The sequence below is a fragment of the Equus caballus genome, chromosome 13 (assembly GCF_041296265.1).
Source record: "Equus caballus isolate H_3958 breed thoroughbred chromosome 13, TB-T2T, whole genome shotgun sequence".
NCBI classification, from domain to species: Eukaryota; Metazoa; Chordata; class Mammalia; order Perissodactyla; family Equidae; genus Equus; species Equus caballus.
In genome coordinates this window covers 11,234,506-11,253,642 of record NC_091696.1, presented here as the reverse complement: position 1 = coordinate 11,253,642, position 19,137 = coordinate 11,234,506, and the positions used below count along the sequence as shown (strand labels likewise).

The window sequence follows — 19,137 nt, the reverse complement described above, 5'->3', positions numbered from 1 at the left end:
TCAGGCCCCCATGCGCCCCTTTCTTAAGAAGGGCCTCTGTTTCATTGCTGGTGGCCAGTGAGGAGTGCTGACCCATGCCCTTCTGGCCTCTCCATTAGCATCACCCGTAAAACCGACATCCATCCTAGTTTTGGGATGTCTGGAATAAAGGCTTTAGCCATTTCCTAATTTCCCGATACAGAGAAAGATGGTGTCCAAGAGGAAAATGCAAAGTGACTTGGCACTGCGGGCCTATCCACGAGGTACAATCTGCCCTTGGCACGGCGTCTTGGCGCGATCTCTCCCCACCCCCACTGAGAATGGCACGTGGTAAGACGCCACAGTGCCACGTGGTTGGAGCTGGGCCAGGCACTGTCACGTGGGCTCCACGGCCCCTGAGAGATGATAAGTCGCAGTGGGCAGGCCACACACTGAACATCAGCACACATGGGTGGCTCCCAAATACTTGCCACCTGACTAAACAAAATGTAACCCCGAGTAATAAATGAATTGCAACTGGCCATGTAACTGGAGTGTCCTTTCCCGGACAGATTCTATCCAGAATAGCAACCTATTCAGAACTCAAGAGGATGGAAAATGTATTCCAAATATAAGGGGTATTTTGTAGAAATATCTTGAAAGATAAAATCCCAAACAAGGGAAATGTAATTCAACCAATAAACCCGTTTATTATCCTAAACTGGTACAGAGTTCCACCATCACCACATAAACCTGCGTCCTCAACCTGGAAAATGAGGTTAAAAAAAAACACTGGTTTGTGAAAGATGTAAGAGACAGACGTAAACGGCAGAAATGGTCCATATAAATCTTTAAGGCAATCTGAATCCTACAAATCGGATTTCTTCTCTCTGCTCACCTCCAGGTCATCATACAACTGGATATAAAACCCAGCAAATGTTATTTTTGTATCTGAAGCAGCAAAGGAACTGTACTGTAAATTTGCCCTGATTCGCCCATGCGAGGGACCAATTTGGCAGGTCATCCATCTTGCTCACTGTGTACTGTCAAGGATGGTAGGAATTCCCCACATGATAAACAGATTTCTTCTCAGGTTTGTGTCCTTTAACCCATAGCAAGGTCAGAATCATGGCCGCCCGGCTGAGAAACTGCCTGGCGCTGCTGCCCCAGTGCGCTCCCTGTTTGGGGTGCCAGCTGGAGCAGAGCCCCCCAAATAACTCGAGAGGCGATACATTTCTTTCTTGCAGGCATTCTCAGTGAGCCACTCGCGTGGGTTTTTGCGATGAAGAACCCCTGAGAGAACTAAACAGAGGCACTTGCCACACGTTACTGGTGTCCCCCTGTGCTCCCGACCGTGGCTGCAGACAAAGGCCACGTGGGCCTCGAGATGTCCTGGGCGAGGGCTGCTGGGCCGGCTCGTACCTGTGCCTCCACTCTCTGAGCCTGTGTCTAAACTACAACAGACAACTCGAAGCTGAGTGCGCTTCCTGTGAGACAATTAGTCACTGACAGACACGTGTGCACAAGCTGTCACTGTGTCTCGGGTCACAGAAAGCAGAATGGGGCCCGTGTTTTTGGAAAGGCATGGACAGATGCAACAGCAAATGGACCTGTTGGAGAGACCACAAATCCACAGGCTCAGAACCTCACTCTGGAAAGAGTCATTCTTGAGAAGCTCTTTCCAGTGAGCGCCACAGCTCCAGTGGCAGGACCGGTGTGACAAAACCAAACCTTTTAAACAAGCTCCCACAGCCCCCTGGTGAGGCGGCTGGGCCCTGGGTGCAGGACGACGGGTGGTTGCCTGCATGACTCACCATCCTACAGGACAAGAAATGTGGTAACAGAGAAGAGGAAATGGGACTTGTTTTTTCTTTTTCAAAAATTAGCAAATGGAGCCTTCTAATCAGAATAACACATTTTTTTCCCCTTCTTCTTCCCCACAAAGCCCCCCAGTACATAGTTGTATATTCTAGTTGTGAGTGCCTCTGGTTGTGCTATGTGGGACGCCGTCTCAGCATGGCCTGACGAGCGGTACCATGTCCGCACCCAGGATCCGAACTGGCAAAACCCTGGACCGCCGAAGCGGAGCGTGCAAACGCAACCACTTGGCCATGGGGCCGGCTCCAAAACCACACTTTTCGAAAGAACAAGGCTTTACTCCACTCCCTACTTAAAAATAATTAAACAGGGCCGGCCTGGTGGTGCAGCGGTTAAGTGCACACGTCCTGCTTCAGTGGCCCGGGGTTCGTGGGTTTGGATCCCGGGTGCAGACATGACACCGCTTGGCAAGCCATGCTGTGGTAGGCGTCCCACATATAAAGTAGAGGAAGATGGGCACAGATGTTAGCTCAGGGCCAGTCTTCCTCAGCAAAAAGAGGAGGATTGGCAGCAGTTAGCTCAGGGCTAATCTTCCTCAAAAAAAAAAAAAAAAAAAAAAAGAAAACCCAACAAAACAAAGAAAAAAGGAGGAGTCCTGGGCTTGGCATTAAGATACTGAACTCAGGAGTGGGGACAACCTCTCCGGGCAGGCTGTGTGAACTTGAATTTGATTCTTTACTTCTTGGGCCATCTCGGCTTCAAAGGTCCCCGACATTCACCATAAATCTCATGACTTATTTTTATTTCTTCCACAGCACCTGGCACAAGACTGAGACGATGGCAGCAGACTCAATGGCTACGTCCAGTATGAGACCATTTAGATGACATTCTGGAAAAGGTAGAAAACTACAGGGACAGAAAACAGATCAGTGGTTGCCAGGGTGAGGTGCAGGAGTTGACTATAAAGGGGCATGTGGGAATTCTCGGGGGGGGGGGTGGACGATGGAATTATTCTTTATCTTGATTTGCCAAAACTCATGGAACTCAGCTATGAGAGAAGACTCAGTTTTACCATATATAAATTACACTTCAATATAAACTTGGGAAGGAAGTGGTGGCAGAAACAACGAATGGAGAGTATGTCATTCCATTCACCCTTTCTCTCATTCCCTCAGTCTGCTGAGTCAGGCCACTGGGTCGGTCAACGGGTCAGAGGGGGCCATGCCCTCCTGGGGCTCACACCTCGTAGGGAAGACAGCCACTAAACAGAAGTACCTACAAGACAATGAGTGTTCCGATGAGAGACAGATGGGAGCGCACAGCAGGGGCCTAGGGGGCAGAGAGACCTCCTGGACAAGTGACATTTCAGATGGACTTCAGGCATGAACAGGAAGTAGCCAGCTAAGTTGGGAGGATAGGAGTGGCGAGGAAGGGAGAAAGTGTTCCACACATCTCGTGGGTTTGAGGCATGGATGAAATTTGGCGTGGGAAGAACATGAGGCAGAGAGGCCTCCAGCGGCTGGGCTGTGTAGGGCCTTTGAATGGGCTGAGAAGTCTGTTTTACTCCTCGTGCAGGCGGGAGCCAGGGAAGGTCTATTCGAAGATGGGCCTACACCCTTCACCCCACAACGCTCCTCTTCCGGGCACTCCAGTGGGCACTCCAGTGGGCACTGAGGCCTTGCCTGAAGGAGCAAAGACCTGGAAACAGTGTGCATCTCCAGGAGACCGGGCCTCTACACTATGGCGTGTTCAGAAGCTAGGAACAGCAGCAAGGACGTCAAGGCTGGAGCCACATGTACCAGCATCCACAACATAATGGTGAGCCCACGAAACAAGGTGCAGGATGGAAGAGTCTGACGTTTGTCTATGGGCTGGACGCGGGCACATGCTGTGTGCCGGGTGTGGCTGTTAGAGCGGCAGTCAGGGCGCGGAGTCACGTGCAGGAGTGACAGAGAGCAAATTCAGGATGCACAGGACGCAAATTCAGCGTCGGCTTCCAGGAAGAGTGAGGTTAGGGATGGGTCTTCAACTCTATCTTTGATGTTTTCTTTCTTTTAAAAACATAGGATTGAATTATGATCAAAACTTAAGGTGAAAATCGGGTAATGGGAAGATGGGTGTTCACTGAGTTATTCTGTCATTTTCTTGATGTTTGAAATATCATAGACCTAACATCAAAAAGTAAGGAAGGAAATAAGTTCGCTGTGGCTTCAGCACAGAGAATGACCTTCTTAACAGCAAGGCTGGGGCCGGAGGTCCCGAGGAGGCTGTAGTGTCGGCGAGGCAGGACCCAGGGGGGCCTGGAAGAGGACGGGCAGAGTGCAGGGAGACGTTTCCAGGCTCCAGGGAGACATAGGAGACTGCCGCAACAGGACCTGCGGCTGAGTGCGGGCGGGGAGAGGGCCGCGGAGGAGGGGCGACAGGCGCGCTTCCCACACTGCGGCCTGGGCAGCTGGGTGTGGGGGGCCGTTCCGAGGGGACACTGCAGCAGGCACCCAGGGGTGGGGGAGGCGATATTGAGAAGCCCTGTCATCATTCGTCAGAGCAGCTGCTACTCAAGCTCACGTTTCCTGTGGGCCGCCGTGTGCCGGGCGCTGGGCTAAGGCACAGGAATGAACTACTTCAGTCCTCACAACGACTCCCAGCGTGAGCCCAGCACCTCCATCTTCCTCATCTGACAGAGATGAGACATCGTGCCCAGAGTCACACAGCTGGGAACCAGTCAGATGTTCCATATTCTTAGCAGCCCACCTGGGCAGCTGGGTGGTGCCCACCCCCTGCACCTGCGTGGCCGTCAGTGGTGGAGTGACCAGCCACCTTCCAGGACACGGCTCCGCTGCGCTCCACATATCAACGCGCATGAGCCTCAGAAACACAACTGTGAGCCACAAAAAGCCAGTCCACTCCTGGGATGAGGGAAGGGAACCCAGACGCATCTAGTACGGCATATGAATGCAGCAGTGTGCTGAGGGTGGGTCCACACGGCTTCATTCCATTCTCATAACAGGCCTGCGGCGGAAATACAAACCCCTCGCTCTAGGCGGGGAAACTGAGGCTCAGACAGGCATTGCAACCTGATCCAGGCCCCACGACTAGAGCAAGGATCTGAACCAGATCAGGAGTGGAAAGCCTACGTGTTTCTACCCATCCTCTGTCCGCCAGTCACCGCAGGCACGACAGCCTGCCTGCCTTCTCTTCATTCACTCGTTCCCTCACTCACTCCAAGATGTAAAGCACCTACTACTTTGTGTCACGCACTCTGCTAGGCATTGGAAATAAAAGAAATTAGACACAAACCTTGCTTTCAAGGAGTCTGCAGCCTGCAGGACTGGGACAAGTGAAAATGGGTCATTTGCATATTCTAAAAGCCCAGCTACACAGTCCATCTATCCAATGTTGACAGCAAAGTGAGGCATTACATTTAAAAAGTGATCCGCGTGGATTAAATTTTTTGCGAGGCTTCGAATCTTACATAAGAGTAGCTTGGTTAGTAAGACAGAGAGAACAGAGACAGTGACTCGGGGCCCTCTGAAACACACAAGGCATTCAGGAACTATAAAAGGATTATGAAAAATATTATATTCCAAAAACAGCAGGCAAACAACAGCTGCCTTCAGTTTTCAATAGAAGCCAATTGAAAATGCACACCCGCCATAATTTTCAGAGACAAATCTCTCTGCAGTTTATCCGATCCCCTGTTTTAATTTCCATACCCAGCCCTCTATCTGCAGTAATAATAACCCAAATTCCATTTAGTGTTCATTTGAGCAGTCAGGATAAAGTCATTTCTTATTATCTCCCCACTGTGTAAAAAACAGCTTGAAGGTAGGAAGTCAGCAAGCATTTTCACCAAAAAGTAATTATTGTAAGTGACATTTTTACTGCTGGCATGCCATAAGGCGAACTGTGCATTCAGAAGGACAAGTTGCTGAAACAAAATGACAGGGTACTCTGTGACATTCTGACAAGAACCCAAACATTATTTAACTGGCGGCTGGTCTGATGCACCACTTTTCATTACGTCCATAGTTTAGGCTTTGAGCCTGTGCCAAGCCAGGAAATTCCAAGCGACTACAGAGACAGACAGGGATGGAAAGATGGGAAAGAGGAGGGAAGAGATGGGGGAGGCGGGGAGGGTGGCCAGGGAGCAGCATGGTCAAGGCCTGGCACATTAGATGTGGGCGAGGAGGGGGGGAGTCAGAGAGAAGGGGAATCGGGAGTGCAGGAGAGGCAGCGAGGGGAAGATGGAGCCAGAGGGGACAGGAGCAAGGATGTACAGAAGGTTCTGGAGTGCCTGGTGCTGGTGTCCTCGGTCCAGCGGGAGCCCTGGTAGCCTAGAAGGACCCTGCCTTGCTTCAGGGCCTCTCCAGCTGACAGCTTCAAAAGCCGTGACAGGCTGCCCACCTGCCTGGAACCCTTCCCAGCCAAGTTCAGATGTAGAGATTGTGATGTGGACACTAAACTGAGCCGAAACATGGGGACCCGCTCGCCTGCTCACGCGGTCCATCTCCGGAGAGACCCGCCATGTGAGGTTGCTGGACGGTCCCATTAGAAATAATGAGCTGCTCGGCATCAAAGGTGAACAGCAACCTAAGTGGCCCGCCTGTACTTCAGTCATCAGTTGGCCAGGCGTGTGCCGCCCAGTAATGTGACATCTTCTTCCTGATGAGTTCCGACAGCTCCAAACCTTTTCCCAGTGGTGGCAGCGTTCACGGCCGCCTCGGGTCCTGACCCTGCCTCTGAGTCTAACGGCAGAGAATCTTGGCCCCTCTAGGACCACTGCCCTCTCTCCTGTCATGCAGCTATGTCAGACACAGGCAACAGAAAATGGGGCTTGTTTTCTTTTGAGTACGAGTGGTATTTTGCCTGATTAGCAGGGGCTTGAAACAAAATGCACGGACACTTCGAGAGAAGTCACAGAAGTCATCTAACAACACATGAAAGTGTATCAGAAGCACTGGAAGTGGCCACACTAGACAACGGCCTTATTTCTAAGGGCCTGGATCTGATGCCAGCGCCGACGGGGAGTGAGGGAGGGGCCTCGCTGCCGCAGGTCCCACTCCCCCACCCCGGGAAAGGTCCATTCCCAGATAGGCAGCTGCGTGAAGAACCAGGACACCCTCCCTACACCCAGGCCCTGTCTGCTGCCCTCCTTGCCGGCGGGGTTGGCAATACTCTTTGGCCCTCAGCCAACCTTGGCATCGCCTTAAATCACGGCAAACCTCAGCAAATCTACCGAATCACTCTTTTTTTCCATAGCAGAAGAGTAACCTGAGAAAGATTGGGGGTAGGGAGGAGGAGGGCATGTGGGGGATTGGTGGGAAGACCTGGGGAGGAGCCAGATGGGCTGGGTGGGACCCTCTGCTGTCCCAGGAAGGGCAGATGCCACCCTCTGCTGGCTCTAGTTTCTTCTGTAAAACAGAAGAGCCACGACTCTCTCACTCGCCCCAGCCCTGCCGGGACTGCAGTAGGCCAGGGTGAGATGAGATGACAGCCCTGACACACAGTAGGTCCTGGTGTGAGGTCCAGGATGAGATGACAGCCTGAGCACATAGTAGGTCCTGGTGTGTCTGTGACAATACATTTTTTTAAGTCTGCCTGAGGAACTGTCATAGTGACACAGAACCCAAAATACTTTAGTTATTAACAAAGAAAACTTTACTATAAAAGCAAGGTTTCTATTGAACTTGTTATTTATAGCTATCTTTCCCAACTTGACTTCCAAGCCACTTGAACAAAGGGCCTGTGCCTTCTATTCAATAAGGGAACCCTCTGAGTGCCAGCCGGACCTCATTAAGCAAGTCACTGTTGCAAAGACCCTGTGATGAGGGCTACGATGGGGACATTCAGGGAGCGGTGGGAGCTCACAGCACTGTGACATGGAAGCTGAGGCCGCGGGTAGGTGTAAGGGAGAGACTGGGGTGTGCCAAGGCCTGGGGTGGAGGAGGGAGGAAGACATGGAGGGGCCGGGTCACATGCTAAGATGGGGGACCTCAGCTCTAGCGAAGGGGCTGAATACGTGGATCTGGTGGGAGGTCTGGTAATGGAGGTCACACACCAAGGGAGGAGGCAGGACCGTCCTTGGCTGGTCACCTGGTGTGAAGCACAGGGTGCCAGAGATGCTTGCTGCTGAGACAGCTGTCGACTAGAGATCCACAGTGCTCGGCTCCTCCCATCTTGTGCCACCCAGCGCTTCCCTCACCCTTGGGACTGTTCTCCACTCTCCTCTTTTCTCCTCGAACTGGGAAGTACATCGGGGAACAGATCTCAGCAGTTCCGTGCTGACTGAGAGGCACCCGGGGTAAGCTGCCGAGGCAATATGGCCCTCAGCCGAGGCTCAGGCCTGAGCTGAGGGGAGCTCACGCGGGGGTGGGCACTGCAGGGGACTTGGGGTGTAAATCTGTCCCCACCCTAGTCTTCATCACTGTTCTTGTGTCTGTTTTATGAGCTCTTAAGGAAATGTGCATGTCCAAAGCCGAGTCTGGCAATATTAAAAATTAAAAACCCTCCTTAAATTACAATTTAACTTTGGCAGTGAGCTCAGCCTGGCGAGGCTGCAGAAGTGACGCTGGGCGATGCAGCTGGCCCTGCCTCAGGAGCTGGGCTCGCCCTCTTCCCGGCTTTGCCGCAGATCCATACTGATTTAGAAATAGTGCTTTCAAATTACCTTCAATAACCTTATTACCAACCCAGCTGTGTGTATGAACACTTATCAATGCGTCCCTGTGCATTAAGAGAAAATGTATGTCATACAAACAGTCTAAATATATATTACTGAGATGGGAAAAAACAAATCCTCTAGTTAAATTGCTTTGCTGTAATCAAAGATTAATCACTGTGTGAGCGCGTGTGTGTGTGCGCGCGTGCGTGCGTGTCCTCTCTTTTTCTCCAGGGCTTGTTTGTGGCTTTGGGCAAACCTGCCCAACCTTCACCAACAGTCACACTCTGGCAGGCAGCTCACAGCACCATTCCGATGGTGGAATTAATTTTCCCGGATTTCTAAGAGTTGGAGGAGCTAGGAGGTGGTTTTGAATGTTGTTTTTCTCCTGAGCCTTCTAGGCCTGCAGCTCAGAAACTCTCCTTTCCTCCAGGTACCTGGTGGACAGCAAGCTCTGAAGTGTCCATCTTTGCAGAGGCTGTAGCACCGTTTACCCCAAGAGCAGCCTGTCCCCTCTCAGTGACACTTCCAGGCAGCCCAGCGTGCAGGTAATGACGTCTGGGCTATGATGGAATGTTCCTTAGAGAATCCATGGCTGACTGCAGCCATCAAACACACTGGTGTGGTGGGCTGCTTCCGGCCTCCCAACCACACGCAGGTGAGTGAACGGATCTGGCCCGACACGGGTCCCGGGCTGTGCGGAGCAGGACCGAGTGACATTTTCGTTGAACGCGGTGGTATTCGAAAAGCTATTAAGGTACATTATTTTACACATCCTCCTAATCTCTCCATACTGCTTTACTTAATTTGTGATGAAATTGTTGAGAAAGGGTACTTAATGTAGGACAGTCAGTAAAAGTAATTTATCATCTTCCCGCTTCAGTGCGCACGTTATCAGCGAACTCATTTTCTGCATTCATCATGCAATCAGCCTATTATTTGCATATTAATCAGGCAGTGGACCATGAAAGAACTGCATCCCAGCCAAATGCTGCACTATCTCAGGAGAAACACGCAGTAATTATCATACATCAGTGTTATGATGTGGTAATTGATTATAACATCTTTCTGCTGCCCCTGGGGAGCCCCTCTGCTCACCCGGCTCCAGGCACGCTGGACAGATTGTTCTTTTCCTCCAAAAATCAGAGTTCCTGCTGCTGTTCTCTGAGTGCTATTTCTGTGGAGTATCGATCCTTTCTTCCGATTTCATGATGTATTTACCTAAACCGCATGAAACTAAACTGATCATAGCTTAGGGATGAGAGGGCCAGGCCGGGTGGCAGGCGCGTCCCTCTGGAGTCCGTTCTCTCTCCTCAGCCTTTCGGCTTCAGAGGCGCTGCTCTGGCTTCCGAGAAAGTTCCCTTATCAAATGAAATGCTACAACGTCAGTCCCTCCTTATTGCAAAGTTGGTACAAAGGCAGTTTGGCTGCTTTATTTAGGAGCCAAATGGCAGACTAATTTCGGCCCTCTCATAAAGGACAAACCCAACATCTGCCAATTCAGACTCAGGTTATATTTAGGCATCCAGTTCCAAAGGGAAGAACAAAACACAGAATCAAGATGAAGCGGGTGACCGAGCTCCTGGCTCATGCTGCTCCATCTGGGACCCCGCCCCACTCTGCATGGGGAGGCTGACTGGGGCCCAAGGGCTGGTCAGCATGGGGCCGGGCTCCCGGGCTGTCTCAGGGCCCTGGCAGGGAGAGAGCATGACAGCTGAAGGGCGAGGCTGTCCTTTAGGAAGGGAAAGGACCCCGGGCCACTGTGTGATTTTCCTTGGGCTCAGCCTGGAAGGGGTTTCAAAGCAGTGTGGACCTGCATCACAGGCCAGATGGTCACACACTTTCAGCTGGAAAACTTCATGAAGCTGGGTCTGACTCTCTTGCTGCTTTTCATTGGGTTCTCTCTCCTCCTCTGTCCAGCTCCTGGCTAAAGCGCATGGGATGCGTCTGATTTTCTATTAATTGTCTTGGGTCTGGTTTTTGACATTTGCCCATTTATAACGTGAACCCAGTTTTGTTCCTTGTTTTGAGTGTAGTTCCAGGGACCAACCCTTCCCCCATCTTGGGGGACCAAGTCCTCAGGGCTGGTGACGGCTCGCCTGGACCCAGGCCTCCTGTGGACACCTCCATGGCAGCCAGACCTCTGGTCTCAGGACCACGCGGGCTTCCTCCACTTCCTCCTTGGCCTCATCTCTGAGCCATGGTTTTCTCAGTCCATAAAACGGGGAAATCATTTCCACTTACTGACGAAGAATTAAAGGTATTTAGCACTGTGTGTGACACAAAAAAAGATGCAAATATATGTTTCCTCGTTTTATTCTTACCACTTGTAAAAAACTACCTGAGGATTTTTAGGCATTTAAGCTTCTTCATCCTTCTCTACAACCAAACCATTGAAAACGAAAGACCTTATTTGCTCCTATGACCTACTTTGCCTCTTGTGCGGAATGCCCAATGTACTGTAAATTTTGTTTTCCAAAGAAAATCTAAAGGGCAAAGAAAGGAGATGTGCCCAGAGGCCCGTGACTAGGGCCTGCTGGGCCTTCTCCAAAGAGGAGTCGGGGAGTGCCAGCAAGGAGGGTCCAGGCAAAGCCACCGAGAGAACCAAGCGAGAGGGGGCCGATAGTCACCCCCACATCCAGACAGGATGGCCTCGTTCCGCAGGAGTTTGCCCCAAATGGCCTGACCTGTGGTCTCGCTCGAAGCTCAGGATTTTGGGTCAACTTTAAGGAATGGCAGATGGACGGGCAACTTCCAAAGACAGACAGCATTTCAGAGAAGCCAAGGGTCAGGGAGCTGCACGCAGGTCCTCCTCTAGCCGACCCTTCGTGCCAGCCTCCACCCAGCGACGCTCCTACTTCAGTCTCCACCCAGGGAGTGAGCCGTGGGACTCCTTTTCTGTTTTAAAGGCAGAGGCCTGACATTTTGCGCGTGCACATATATTATTCCACTGCTCTCGCACACACACAAAAGACACTTAGCGGCAGACGTTGTACTGGCAGCAGCAGAAAAGTGAACATTCAAATAGCGCTTCCTCTGTGGCAGCCGCTGCTATGGACCCTTTTATATACGAACCTCCCAATGGTCCAGGAGACAGGCACTTCATTTTTCCTAGTTGACAGAAGAAACTGAGACACAGAGAGGTCAAGTCACTTGCCCAAGGCCACACAGTCACTCAGTGGCGCAGGTGGGACCAGCCCTAGGCAGCCTGCTCTGAGCGCGCTGTGTCACACTGCTGGTCACACCTGCTCAAGGCTGGTCACTGCAGGAGGGTTTCACGTTTTGCTGTTAAAATCAATCTAAATATCTCTGGCTAGTGACTGGTTACATAAACTCTGGTAAATTCAGATACAGGAAATCTCTGCAGCTGTGAAAAGAACAGGGCCTTCTTCGCGTCCTGGCCCAGGAGCGTCCCCATGGGGTCTTGCTGGTGAGGAAAGAAGACACAATGCCTTGAATCCAGTCTGTTCTGTTCTGTGGAACCAACACCTAGATGCGCGGAGTGTCTGCAGGAACCCGGGAACAGACCGCCTCTGGGAGGGCGACTGACCTTTCAGAGTGTGAGCCCTTTTCCAGCTTGCATTTTGTAACCGTGGTGCACTTATTAAAAACACTCCCTACAAATCATAATTAAAAAAAAAAGTCAAGTAAGTCTCTTACTCTGGGTGACTCTTAACTCCCTCCTCTTCTTTTCGGAGGTACGGTGACGGATCCCACTCAATGAACAGAGCCTTTGGGGGCTGCTTTCTGCCGGAGCAGCCTCTCCCAGGGAGCATGATGATGACATTTGCTGCTTTGACACCAAACATCGAGTGGGCTGTCACGCTCAGCACTGGCTGCCTGGGGATGCCTGTGCAGGGTCTGCAGGTGCAGCATGCTCTAGGGGAGGGCAGGCTGTGCTGGAGTTGTCGCACCCCTGCGTCACAGGAGTGACGGGCTCTCCACCCTCCCTCTGCCCTCCTGTGCTGATGCTTCTGTTTCAGGATCACGTGGCCAGGTCCCACCACGAGATGGCTAGGAGAGCTGAAAAGCAGCTCGTGCACATGGGGCATACAGGACGCGGTCCTGACAAGTCCCTTTTCAGGGGAACTTGTGAGAAGTGCATCTTCCTTTCCTGTAGCTTGCCGGCCGGCCGGGGCCCCCAGCTTACTGCCTCGTCCTCCTCGGAGGCCGCTCCTGGGCCTGCTGGGCCTCAGCCTGCCTCTCATCACTCTGGAAGCCTGAGCTGCAGCACAGTTGCAGCACCTTAGCCCAGTTGAGATGAGGTGAACAACTTTTGAAAGATGTTGATTAGAAATGAATTCACAGAGCAGTTTCCTAGACCATGTTGGCAGGCACGGGAGCCACCACACCCAGGAGCAAGAAGGGCTCTGCACCCAAGCCGAGGACGCTCCCTGCCTGCCCCAGACCCCCGCCCCCAGCTCCCATGTGCTCCACCCTCTGGGCTATCACCCTCACCACGTCTCTGCTTTCCTGGGAAGGTTTTCTGAGCCTCACAAGCACCTTGTGCAGCCCTAGACCATTTCTCCTTGAGCTGCCCAGCTTGCCTGGGCACATTCAGTGGCTGCTGATGCCATTTCAGTGTCCCAGGCAGGGCCTGCGCTCCGTGCACTGGAGGCCACACTGCTCGCCGAGCCTTGAGACCTTGCCTGCCCCCTTCCTCCACGGTCAAGCAGAGCAGCTCTCTCCTTGGTCACAACTCTGGCTCCGGGTGGGCCACCTGCTGAGTTCTTAGGGAGGGGTTTCTCCCAAAACTCCAAGCACCCTCTCCTGCCTCTGGCCTGTGATCTCTTCAAACTGGGATTGGTGACAACCCCGGTGGGCTGTGCCACCAAGCACGGGTCGAGGCCCACCTCCTTTCCAGAAGGAGCCACCCACAGGGGGACGGAGTGCTTTGGGGTGAGACGTGGTGGCTGAGCATCCTGGGGCCCGAGGCCGGCACAGGGACAGGCTGCTGAGGAACACCCCAGCCCTGTTCTGCCCGTTCACTTTTCTTCTTCTTACACAAGCCCTAAGGCAGCAACAGAATGCTACACAAAGACAAGACAAAATCCGTCCATCATCCACTTTCCCACTGTCAATTTAAAAGGAAAATAAAAGGTTTCCGAATTAGGGGCTCCTAATGTTTTCACCTTTTTCAAAGGTTCCACCTGTGCCACGTTCTTCCCCATCAATGTACCCTTTGTACCTGCAGAGCTCTCCACCTGGGATGTTCTCCTCCTGGACGCCTTTGCCCTTCATGGCCCAGCCCCATCCTTGGGGCTCCCTCCGTGCCAGCGGGCCTCCCCGCAGGCCGGCGCCCCCACGTACCGGCTGACACACAGCGGAAAGGCAGGCTGTGCCTGAATCCAGAAACCTGTCTTTTCTGACGTTAGAGTGGAGAATTCCTTTATTATGGCACTCTGGAGAAAATAAAAACGTCCTAATGCAGGTCACAACCAAGAAAGCAAGCAATGAATGGGGCACCTAGTCTCCTGGCCGTAGGATGCAGTGAGTGTGCATGGTGGAGCCCCAGGCCAAATGGTGAGCAGTGACCACCTGCTTAGAGAGGGGCACTGTCTAGTTCACACGTGGCTTTCCAGAATTCTCTTTTGTCTTTGACCTGTTGTCTATGGCTATGTAGAAACCAGTTATATACAAATCTTTTCACTATTCAAAAGAACTAGGGTTAGAATAATTCTTTTTGGAGAGAATCAATGGTTACTTTCACTAATTTATTTTGATGCAAGAGAAGGAAAAAAACACCAAAGCTAATCTAGCCTAAGGCATGGTATGAGGCGTTTCGCTGCTTTAGACAGTGCCGTGGAATTTTCTAGAGGTGCCACTAGCTCTTCCTATTCCTATTCACATGCATCTGAATGCCCCACCCTGACTACATCCTTAAAGTGGAGGAACTGACTGCTTACTCAAGGAAGCTGCACCAGAATCATCCTGCGGAGTTCAAAGTGCTAAAGCCCTGGACGTGTTCCTGGTCATCTTATGGGCACCAAGCAAGAGCCAGCAGGCATACTGAACAGGAACGCTGGCCTGTCCCCACCTGGCAGCTGTGGCCACAGATCTCTCCTGGCTGTGTCAGGCCATGGACAGCACACGTGACACCCATGGTCATCATGTCAGGGAGGTGGCACCCACGGACCACCCATGTGTGCGACTGCAGCAGTTGTCTTCTCAAGAGCAACTGATATCCTGTGGCCTGGGAACAGCGACACGGAGCCATGGAATTCCCCACAGGTGCAGAAGCCTTGGAACCGCAGTTCCTCGCTGCATGCTGGGAAAAAGCCTGGTACTTGACGATGACTCTGAGGAGACCAGGCCCTCCTTTTGCTCGTACAGCTTGCAGTGATCCATCTGACGCTGTGCGGGAGCTTATCAGCTACAGTAAGGAAATGCTCCCCTGTTAAATTTACGAAGCTGAGCTCCGGGCAGCTCTTTTCTACCAGTTCTCCGTATGTAATGACTAAGTCGCAGTCAGGCAAATCTGTTTCTTTCCCTTTTTCCTCCCCCTTTTACAGTTGTCTCTTGTCTCCTTCCTTCCCTTGGGGCAAAAAGATTAATCACACCAAGGAACTGTGAATACGAAATGAGCTTTAAGGAATGAAAAGGAAAAAAAAATCCAGTGGTCTACTAGATCCTATCTCTGTCCCTCCCTCCCTCCCCACCCAGGCACACAAGCACGTCTTCATTGTATCTCAAGGTTTCCTTCCCTTTAAAAAAGCTGCTAACTGGTCAGCCATGACTGCAGGCCACACGCAGAAAACAGGTCTTCTTCGGCCCCTCCCTTCTCCTTCCAGAAGCGCTTCCTCTGCTTCCCGGAAGCACTGCTATTGCTGAGCAGAGCGAGGGCAGCTGGGGATGCTCCTGGGACGGCAGACAGACAAAAGGGAGACTCCGAGAACCAATCCCAAAGGACTACCTGCAACCTGACCTTCACGCAGGTTTGCCTGGCAGATCACAGACGACCAGGGGCTGACGACCGCAGCCCCTCCCCGAGACACTGGGGACTCTGAAAGGAACCAACACAGAAACGTTGGTAGAAAAACCAGACTACCAGGAAATACATCAACAGGTAACCGATCTGAAGGTGTCTTTTAACCCTTCCCCTTTTTAAAAAGTTACTCGTATGATTGGCATGGAACCCTCTGCTCTTACTCTTCATCTTCAAGAAAAAGCACAGGTCACTAGCTGAAAAAGGCATCAACCTTCCTTAATGCCCAAGGCCATCCCGTCAACGCTCAGACCATCAAAGGAACATTCAGGAAGGGTGGTATCCACCAAGAGGAAAAAATGATGATGCAATCGAAACTTCAGTTTCTCTCTCCTTATCGTAAAGCTCATCAGCAAGTTTGACATACAAATCATTAAGGAAAATGGAGATGCTGAGGGCAACAGGGCCAGGCAGAAAGAGGCAGACAGGAATTCTTTAGTGAGGAAGATGGATTCCTGTGTCAGCAGTCTGCTGTTTCGATGAGTGAGGCCACTCCACCCCTGGCACCTTATGCCATGGTGACTAAGCACAGAGCCATGCGTAAGGCCCACACGATCTCTGCTATGAGCCTGTAGCTCTTCCTGAAGGGCTGTGGACACAAGACAAGACTTCCAAAGTCCGTCCACACCCGGGGGGCGAACCCGACCGGCCGGCCAGATCGGACACCTGGATTCTCAGACACTGCACTGAGTGTTTGTCAGCAACATTCAGGAACAAACCAACTCAGGGTGACAAGTACCTTCCTGTAGCCACCTGGTTCCACCACGCTGAGCTGCCCCGGGGAGGCGTCCTGGAGCCACCGCCAAGGACAGAGCGTCTTTCTGGGGCTGGGGCCGCTCGGAAGGGTTCCGTGGTAGCCGCGGTGAGAACAGGGAATCAGAATCCTGGGGAAATCTTAGGACCCGAGGCTTTATTCCTCTGCCTTTGGGACCTGAATGCTTCCTCAGAAACACTGATTTTTCAAGCTGTTAAGGAAGATTCTAGAGTCTCCTATAGTCATTCATCCCAATGATTTACCAACACTCATCATAAAGTACTTCTGTTTTTGAATCTAAATTCCACATCCTGAGAAGCACTGCTACCTTAATTTTCAGAAACACTCTTGAAAGGGTAACACTGATAGTAAAGAAATTTCAAACAAGGAAAACTGCCACCCACAATCTTGCCACCGTACGATAATCATTCTTTCCGTTTTGACAAGCACTTTCTAGTCTTCCCTGATCCAGAGAAACAATTTTGCTTAGCTAACATCATGATATCCAAAATTTTATCTTTTCCTAGAATCTAAGAAGTATTGTTCCATTTTTCTCCCTAGTCACCATAATTATTGTTTCTACTGACGGCTTCTCTCTTGCAGACCGACAACAGGTGCGATGGGTGGGGGATCTGCAATCCATCTCCTGTCTTGCTGGGATGACACGGGGAGAGGCCCACCGGCCCCTGTTCACAGAAACCACTGGAATTTCTGAGTGTTCACTGTTACCCAGAGGCTCAAGGCTCCTCCCTCCCTCCTCTAATCGGCAGCCTCCCCAAGAGTTTCACATCACTTTATAAAGTAATTTGATATCTTACAAACGTCATTGGCATTCCTCTTAGGAGCCATGTGTGTTTTTCCTTGGTTGGAAATGTGACAGTCGTACAAATGTTCCAGCACGGTGGCGATTACCTGCTATAATAAAAAGTAAAAAGCCATTCTTCAAAGATCTGTTCAGACAGAGAGAAAGTTTTGGCATCGACCGTAATCGACCTGGAACTGCAGGGGACTTCCTGTTTCATTTAGGACTGGGGGGTTTTGATCTCAGAAACCTTAGTCACATTCCGCCAGGTCCAGCCTCACTCCGATGGGGCGGCAAATGCCCTTGGAGAGTTTAAGGGGAAGCCAACTTTCCGTGAGAGCAAGAGGCGCGGCTAATTTTCCACGCAAACGTCCGCAGAACTAGCACAAACAACTACGTCCGTTATTTCCCCTAATGTATTCTGAAAGGGAGCCAGGGCTGCATAAGTTCTCCAGTACTTGCTAATTAAATTGGCCAACCCAGAAATGAAGTGAGAGGGAGTGCACCTGGTCCTCCTGCAGATGGACAACCACGCTGCTTAGATGTCCAGCCAAGAAAACCAACGGCCTGGGTAAGATACAGCCTTCCGTCCCCCATTTTGGCCAGAACCAAGACGAAACACCGAAAACACAAAAAACGCTCAACCAGGAAAGTAGCTGCAACCAGCACACTCTGGCTGCATCTGTGCGTGGGTTTGGGATCTTGAGGCGGTGGCGGCCGCTGCCGCCCAGCTGTTCCCTTCACGACACATGTTTTCCCTCATAAAACTTCCAGCAGGCTGGCAGGCTGCACGCTCCTCACTTAGCCTTGTTTGTGTTTTCAATGAATCAATGGGATATGCAGACTAATCAACATGTTTAGAAAAAGAAAGAAAGGAAAGCAGAGGAGCAGCTCACCACACTGGCAGCTCTTGGCAGCCCGGGGAGAGTGCAGGAAGGACATGGAAGGGGGTCCAGGAGCACAGGCCAGCCTGGCCGGTGACATCCAGGTGCCGTGAAGAGGAGAGGGCGTGGCTGAAAGGTGACCTCGGGCTCTCAGATGCCCACAGCAAGCAGCCAAGCTTCTCAGCCTGTACTCCTGGCCCTCCACCACCTGCTGCCAGGCTGGATTCCCAGCCGCAGTCCCCTTCTTCTGAGTGTCACTGGTTCCATATCCAGTTATACCCTGAACTGTGACCCCTCCTGCCTCCATTTCCTTCTTGCTCGAAGGTGGCCCTGAGGTTTTCCAGATGGACTCGACTTCCCCCTACCATGACCCCCCGGGAGAGCAATGCATGCCTGTTCCTTGTCCCCTCCTATTAGAACAGAGCCCCCCCACAGAATCTGTCCCTGACTCGGATCCCAGCCCCTAACACAGGGATTCACACCAAGAAACTGACGCTGCTGAAAGAACACGGTGAAGAGCAAGAAAACCCTGAGGAGCTGCTCACTTGGCTGGGGGTCTCTCGTTCTCCATGAGAAACTACGACCACGAGGATGCAGTTGGCCAACAGGATACTGTGTTTTCAGCTCCTCAGATCCAGAATGAGGGATCCTTTGCGTCTCCCCATTACAGACCAGAGGGCAGCAAGACAGAAAAGGCAGGGAAATATTGCATACAAAACAACGGAAATCGGCTAGTTACCTGAGCTCACGCAGCCCTGCTGCAGGGGGTCCTGTAGTGACGTCACAGAATGGAGGACTAAACGAGAGAAAGGGTCACAATTAAATGAGGAAAGAAAGCCATGGGCTTCAAGCTTCCCACTGCACTGAGCCCAGCAGAACGGGACAGTGTAAGGGGCCCAGAGGCCCAAGGCAGGGTCCCACGCCCGATGGGGAGGGCCAGATGGGGTGCCGCGCAGGCAGGCAGAGCTGTTGGTGGAAAGCCAGGACCTGGTCGCTGTCGCGCATGATGTCTTTCCCCCTCTGTGCCTTTGGCTGATTTTCTTTCCTGATTCTCTGATTTAGCTACTTGACTTTTACCTATATTTATGTATAAATAGCATTTTCTTAATTGGTAACTCATTTTCTGCTGCTTATAAAATTAGCCAGGCACAATCATTCTCTCTCCTAAAAACTACAGTCAGTCCCATGGCAACAGGTGGTGGAGGAAGGGGGGCGCTTCTGCCTCCGAGCAGTGGCCGAGGTTGAGAGTGAGGCCGGCTGCCTCCCGGCAGAGACGCC

The 19,137-nt window shown here is 51.8% G+C and overlaps 1 protein-coding gene and 1 long non-coding RNA gene across 21 annotated transcripts in view; one reads left to right on the top strand and one right to left on the bottom strand.

Moving 5' to 3' along the window:
* Positions 1 to 19,137, bottom strand: part of CUX1 (cut like homeobox 1) — a 368,724-nt gene that overhangs the window by 45,116 nt on the left and 304,471 nt on the right. For 15 of the 19 annotated variants that reach the window (XR_011424601.1, XR_011424602.1, XM_070231690.1 and 12 more), the window contains one exon: positions 18,599 to 18,655. The exons of the other annotated variants lie outside the window; for them this stretch is intronic. Coding sequence is in view for 13 of the 15 variants with exons in the window: in XM_070231690.1 (XP_070087791.1) it covers positions 18,599 to 18,655 (57 nt within the window). In the remaining 2 variants the exon portion in view is untranslated. The remainder of the gene's footprint in view (positions 1 to 18,598; positions 18,656 to 19,137) is intronic. 19 annotated transcript variants of the gene reach the window in all.
* On the top strand, positions 7,689 to 18,965 carry LOC111776199 (uncharacterized). 2 transcript variants are annotated; one of them, XR_011424612.1, is made up of 3 exons: positions 7,689 to 8,077; positions 8,868 to 9,191; positions 16,777 to 18,965. It is a non-coding gene; the product is annotated as an uncharacterized lncRNA (long non-coding RNA). The 2 variants fall into 2 exon arrangements; XR_011424611.1 differs by lacking the exon at positions 16,777 to 18,965 and adding an exon at positions 11,783 to 12,066 and having other exon boundaries at positions 7,908 to 8,077.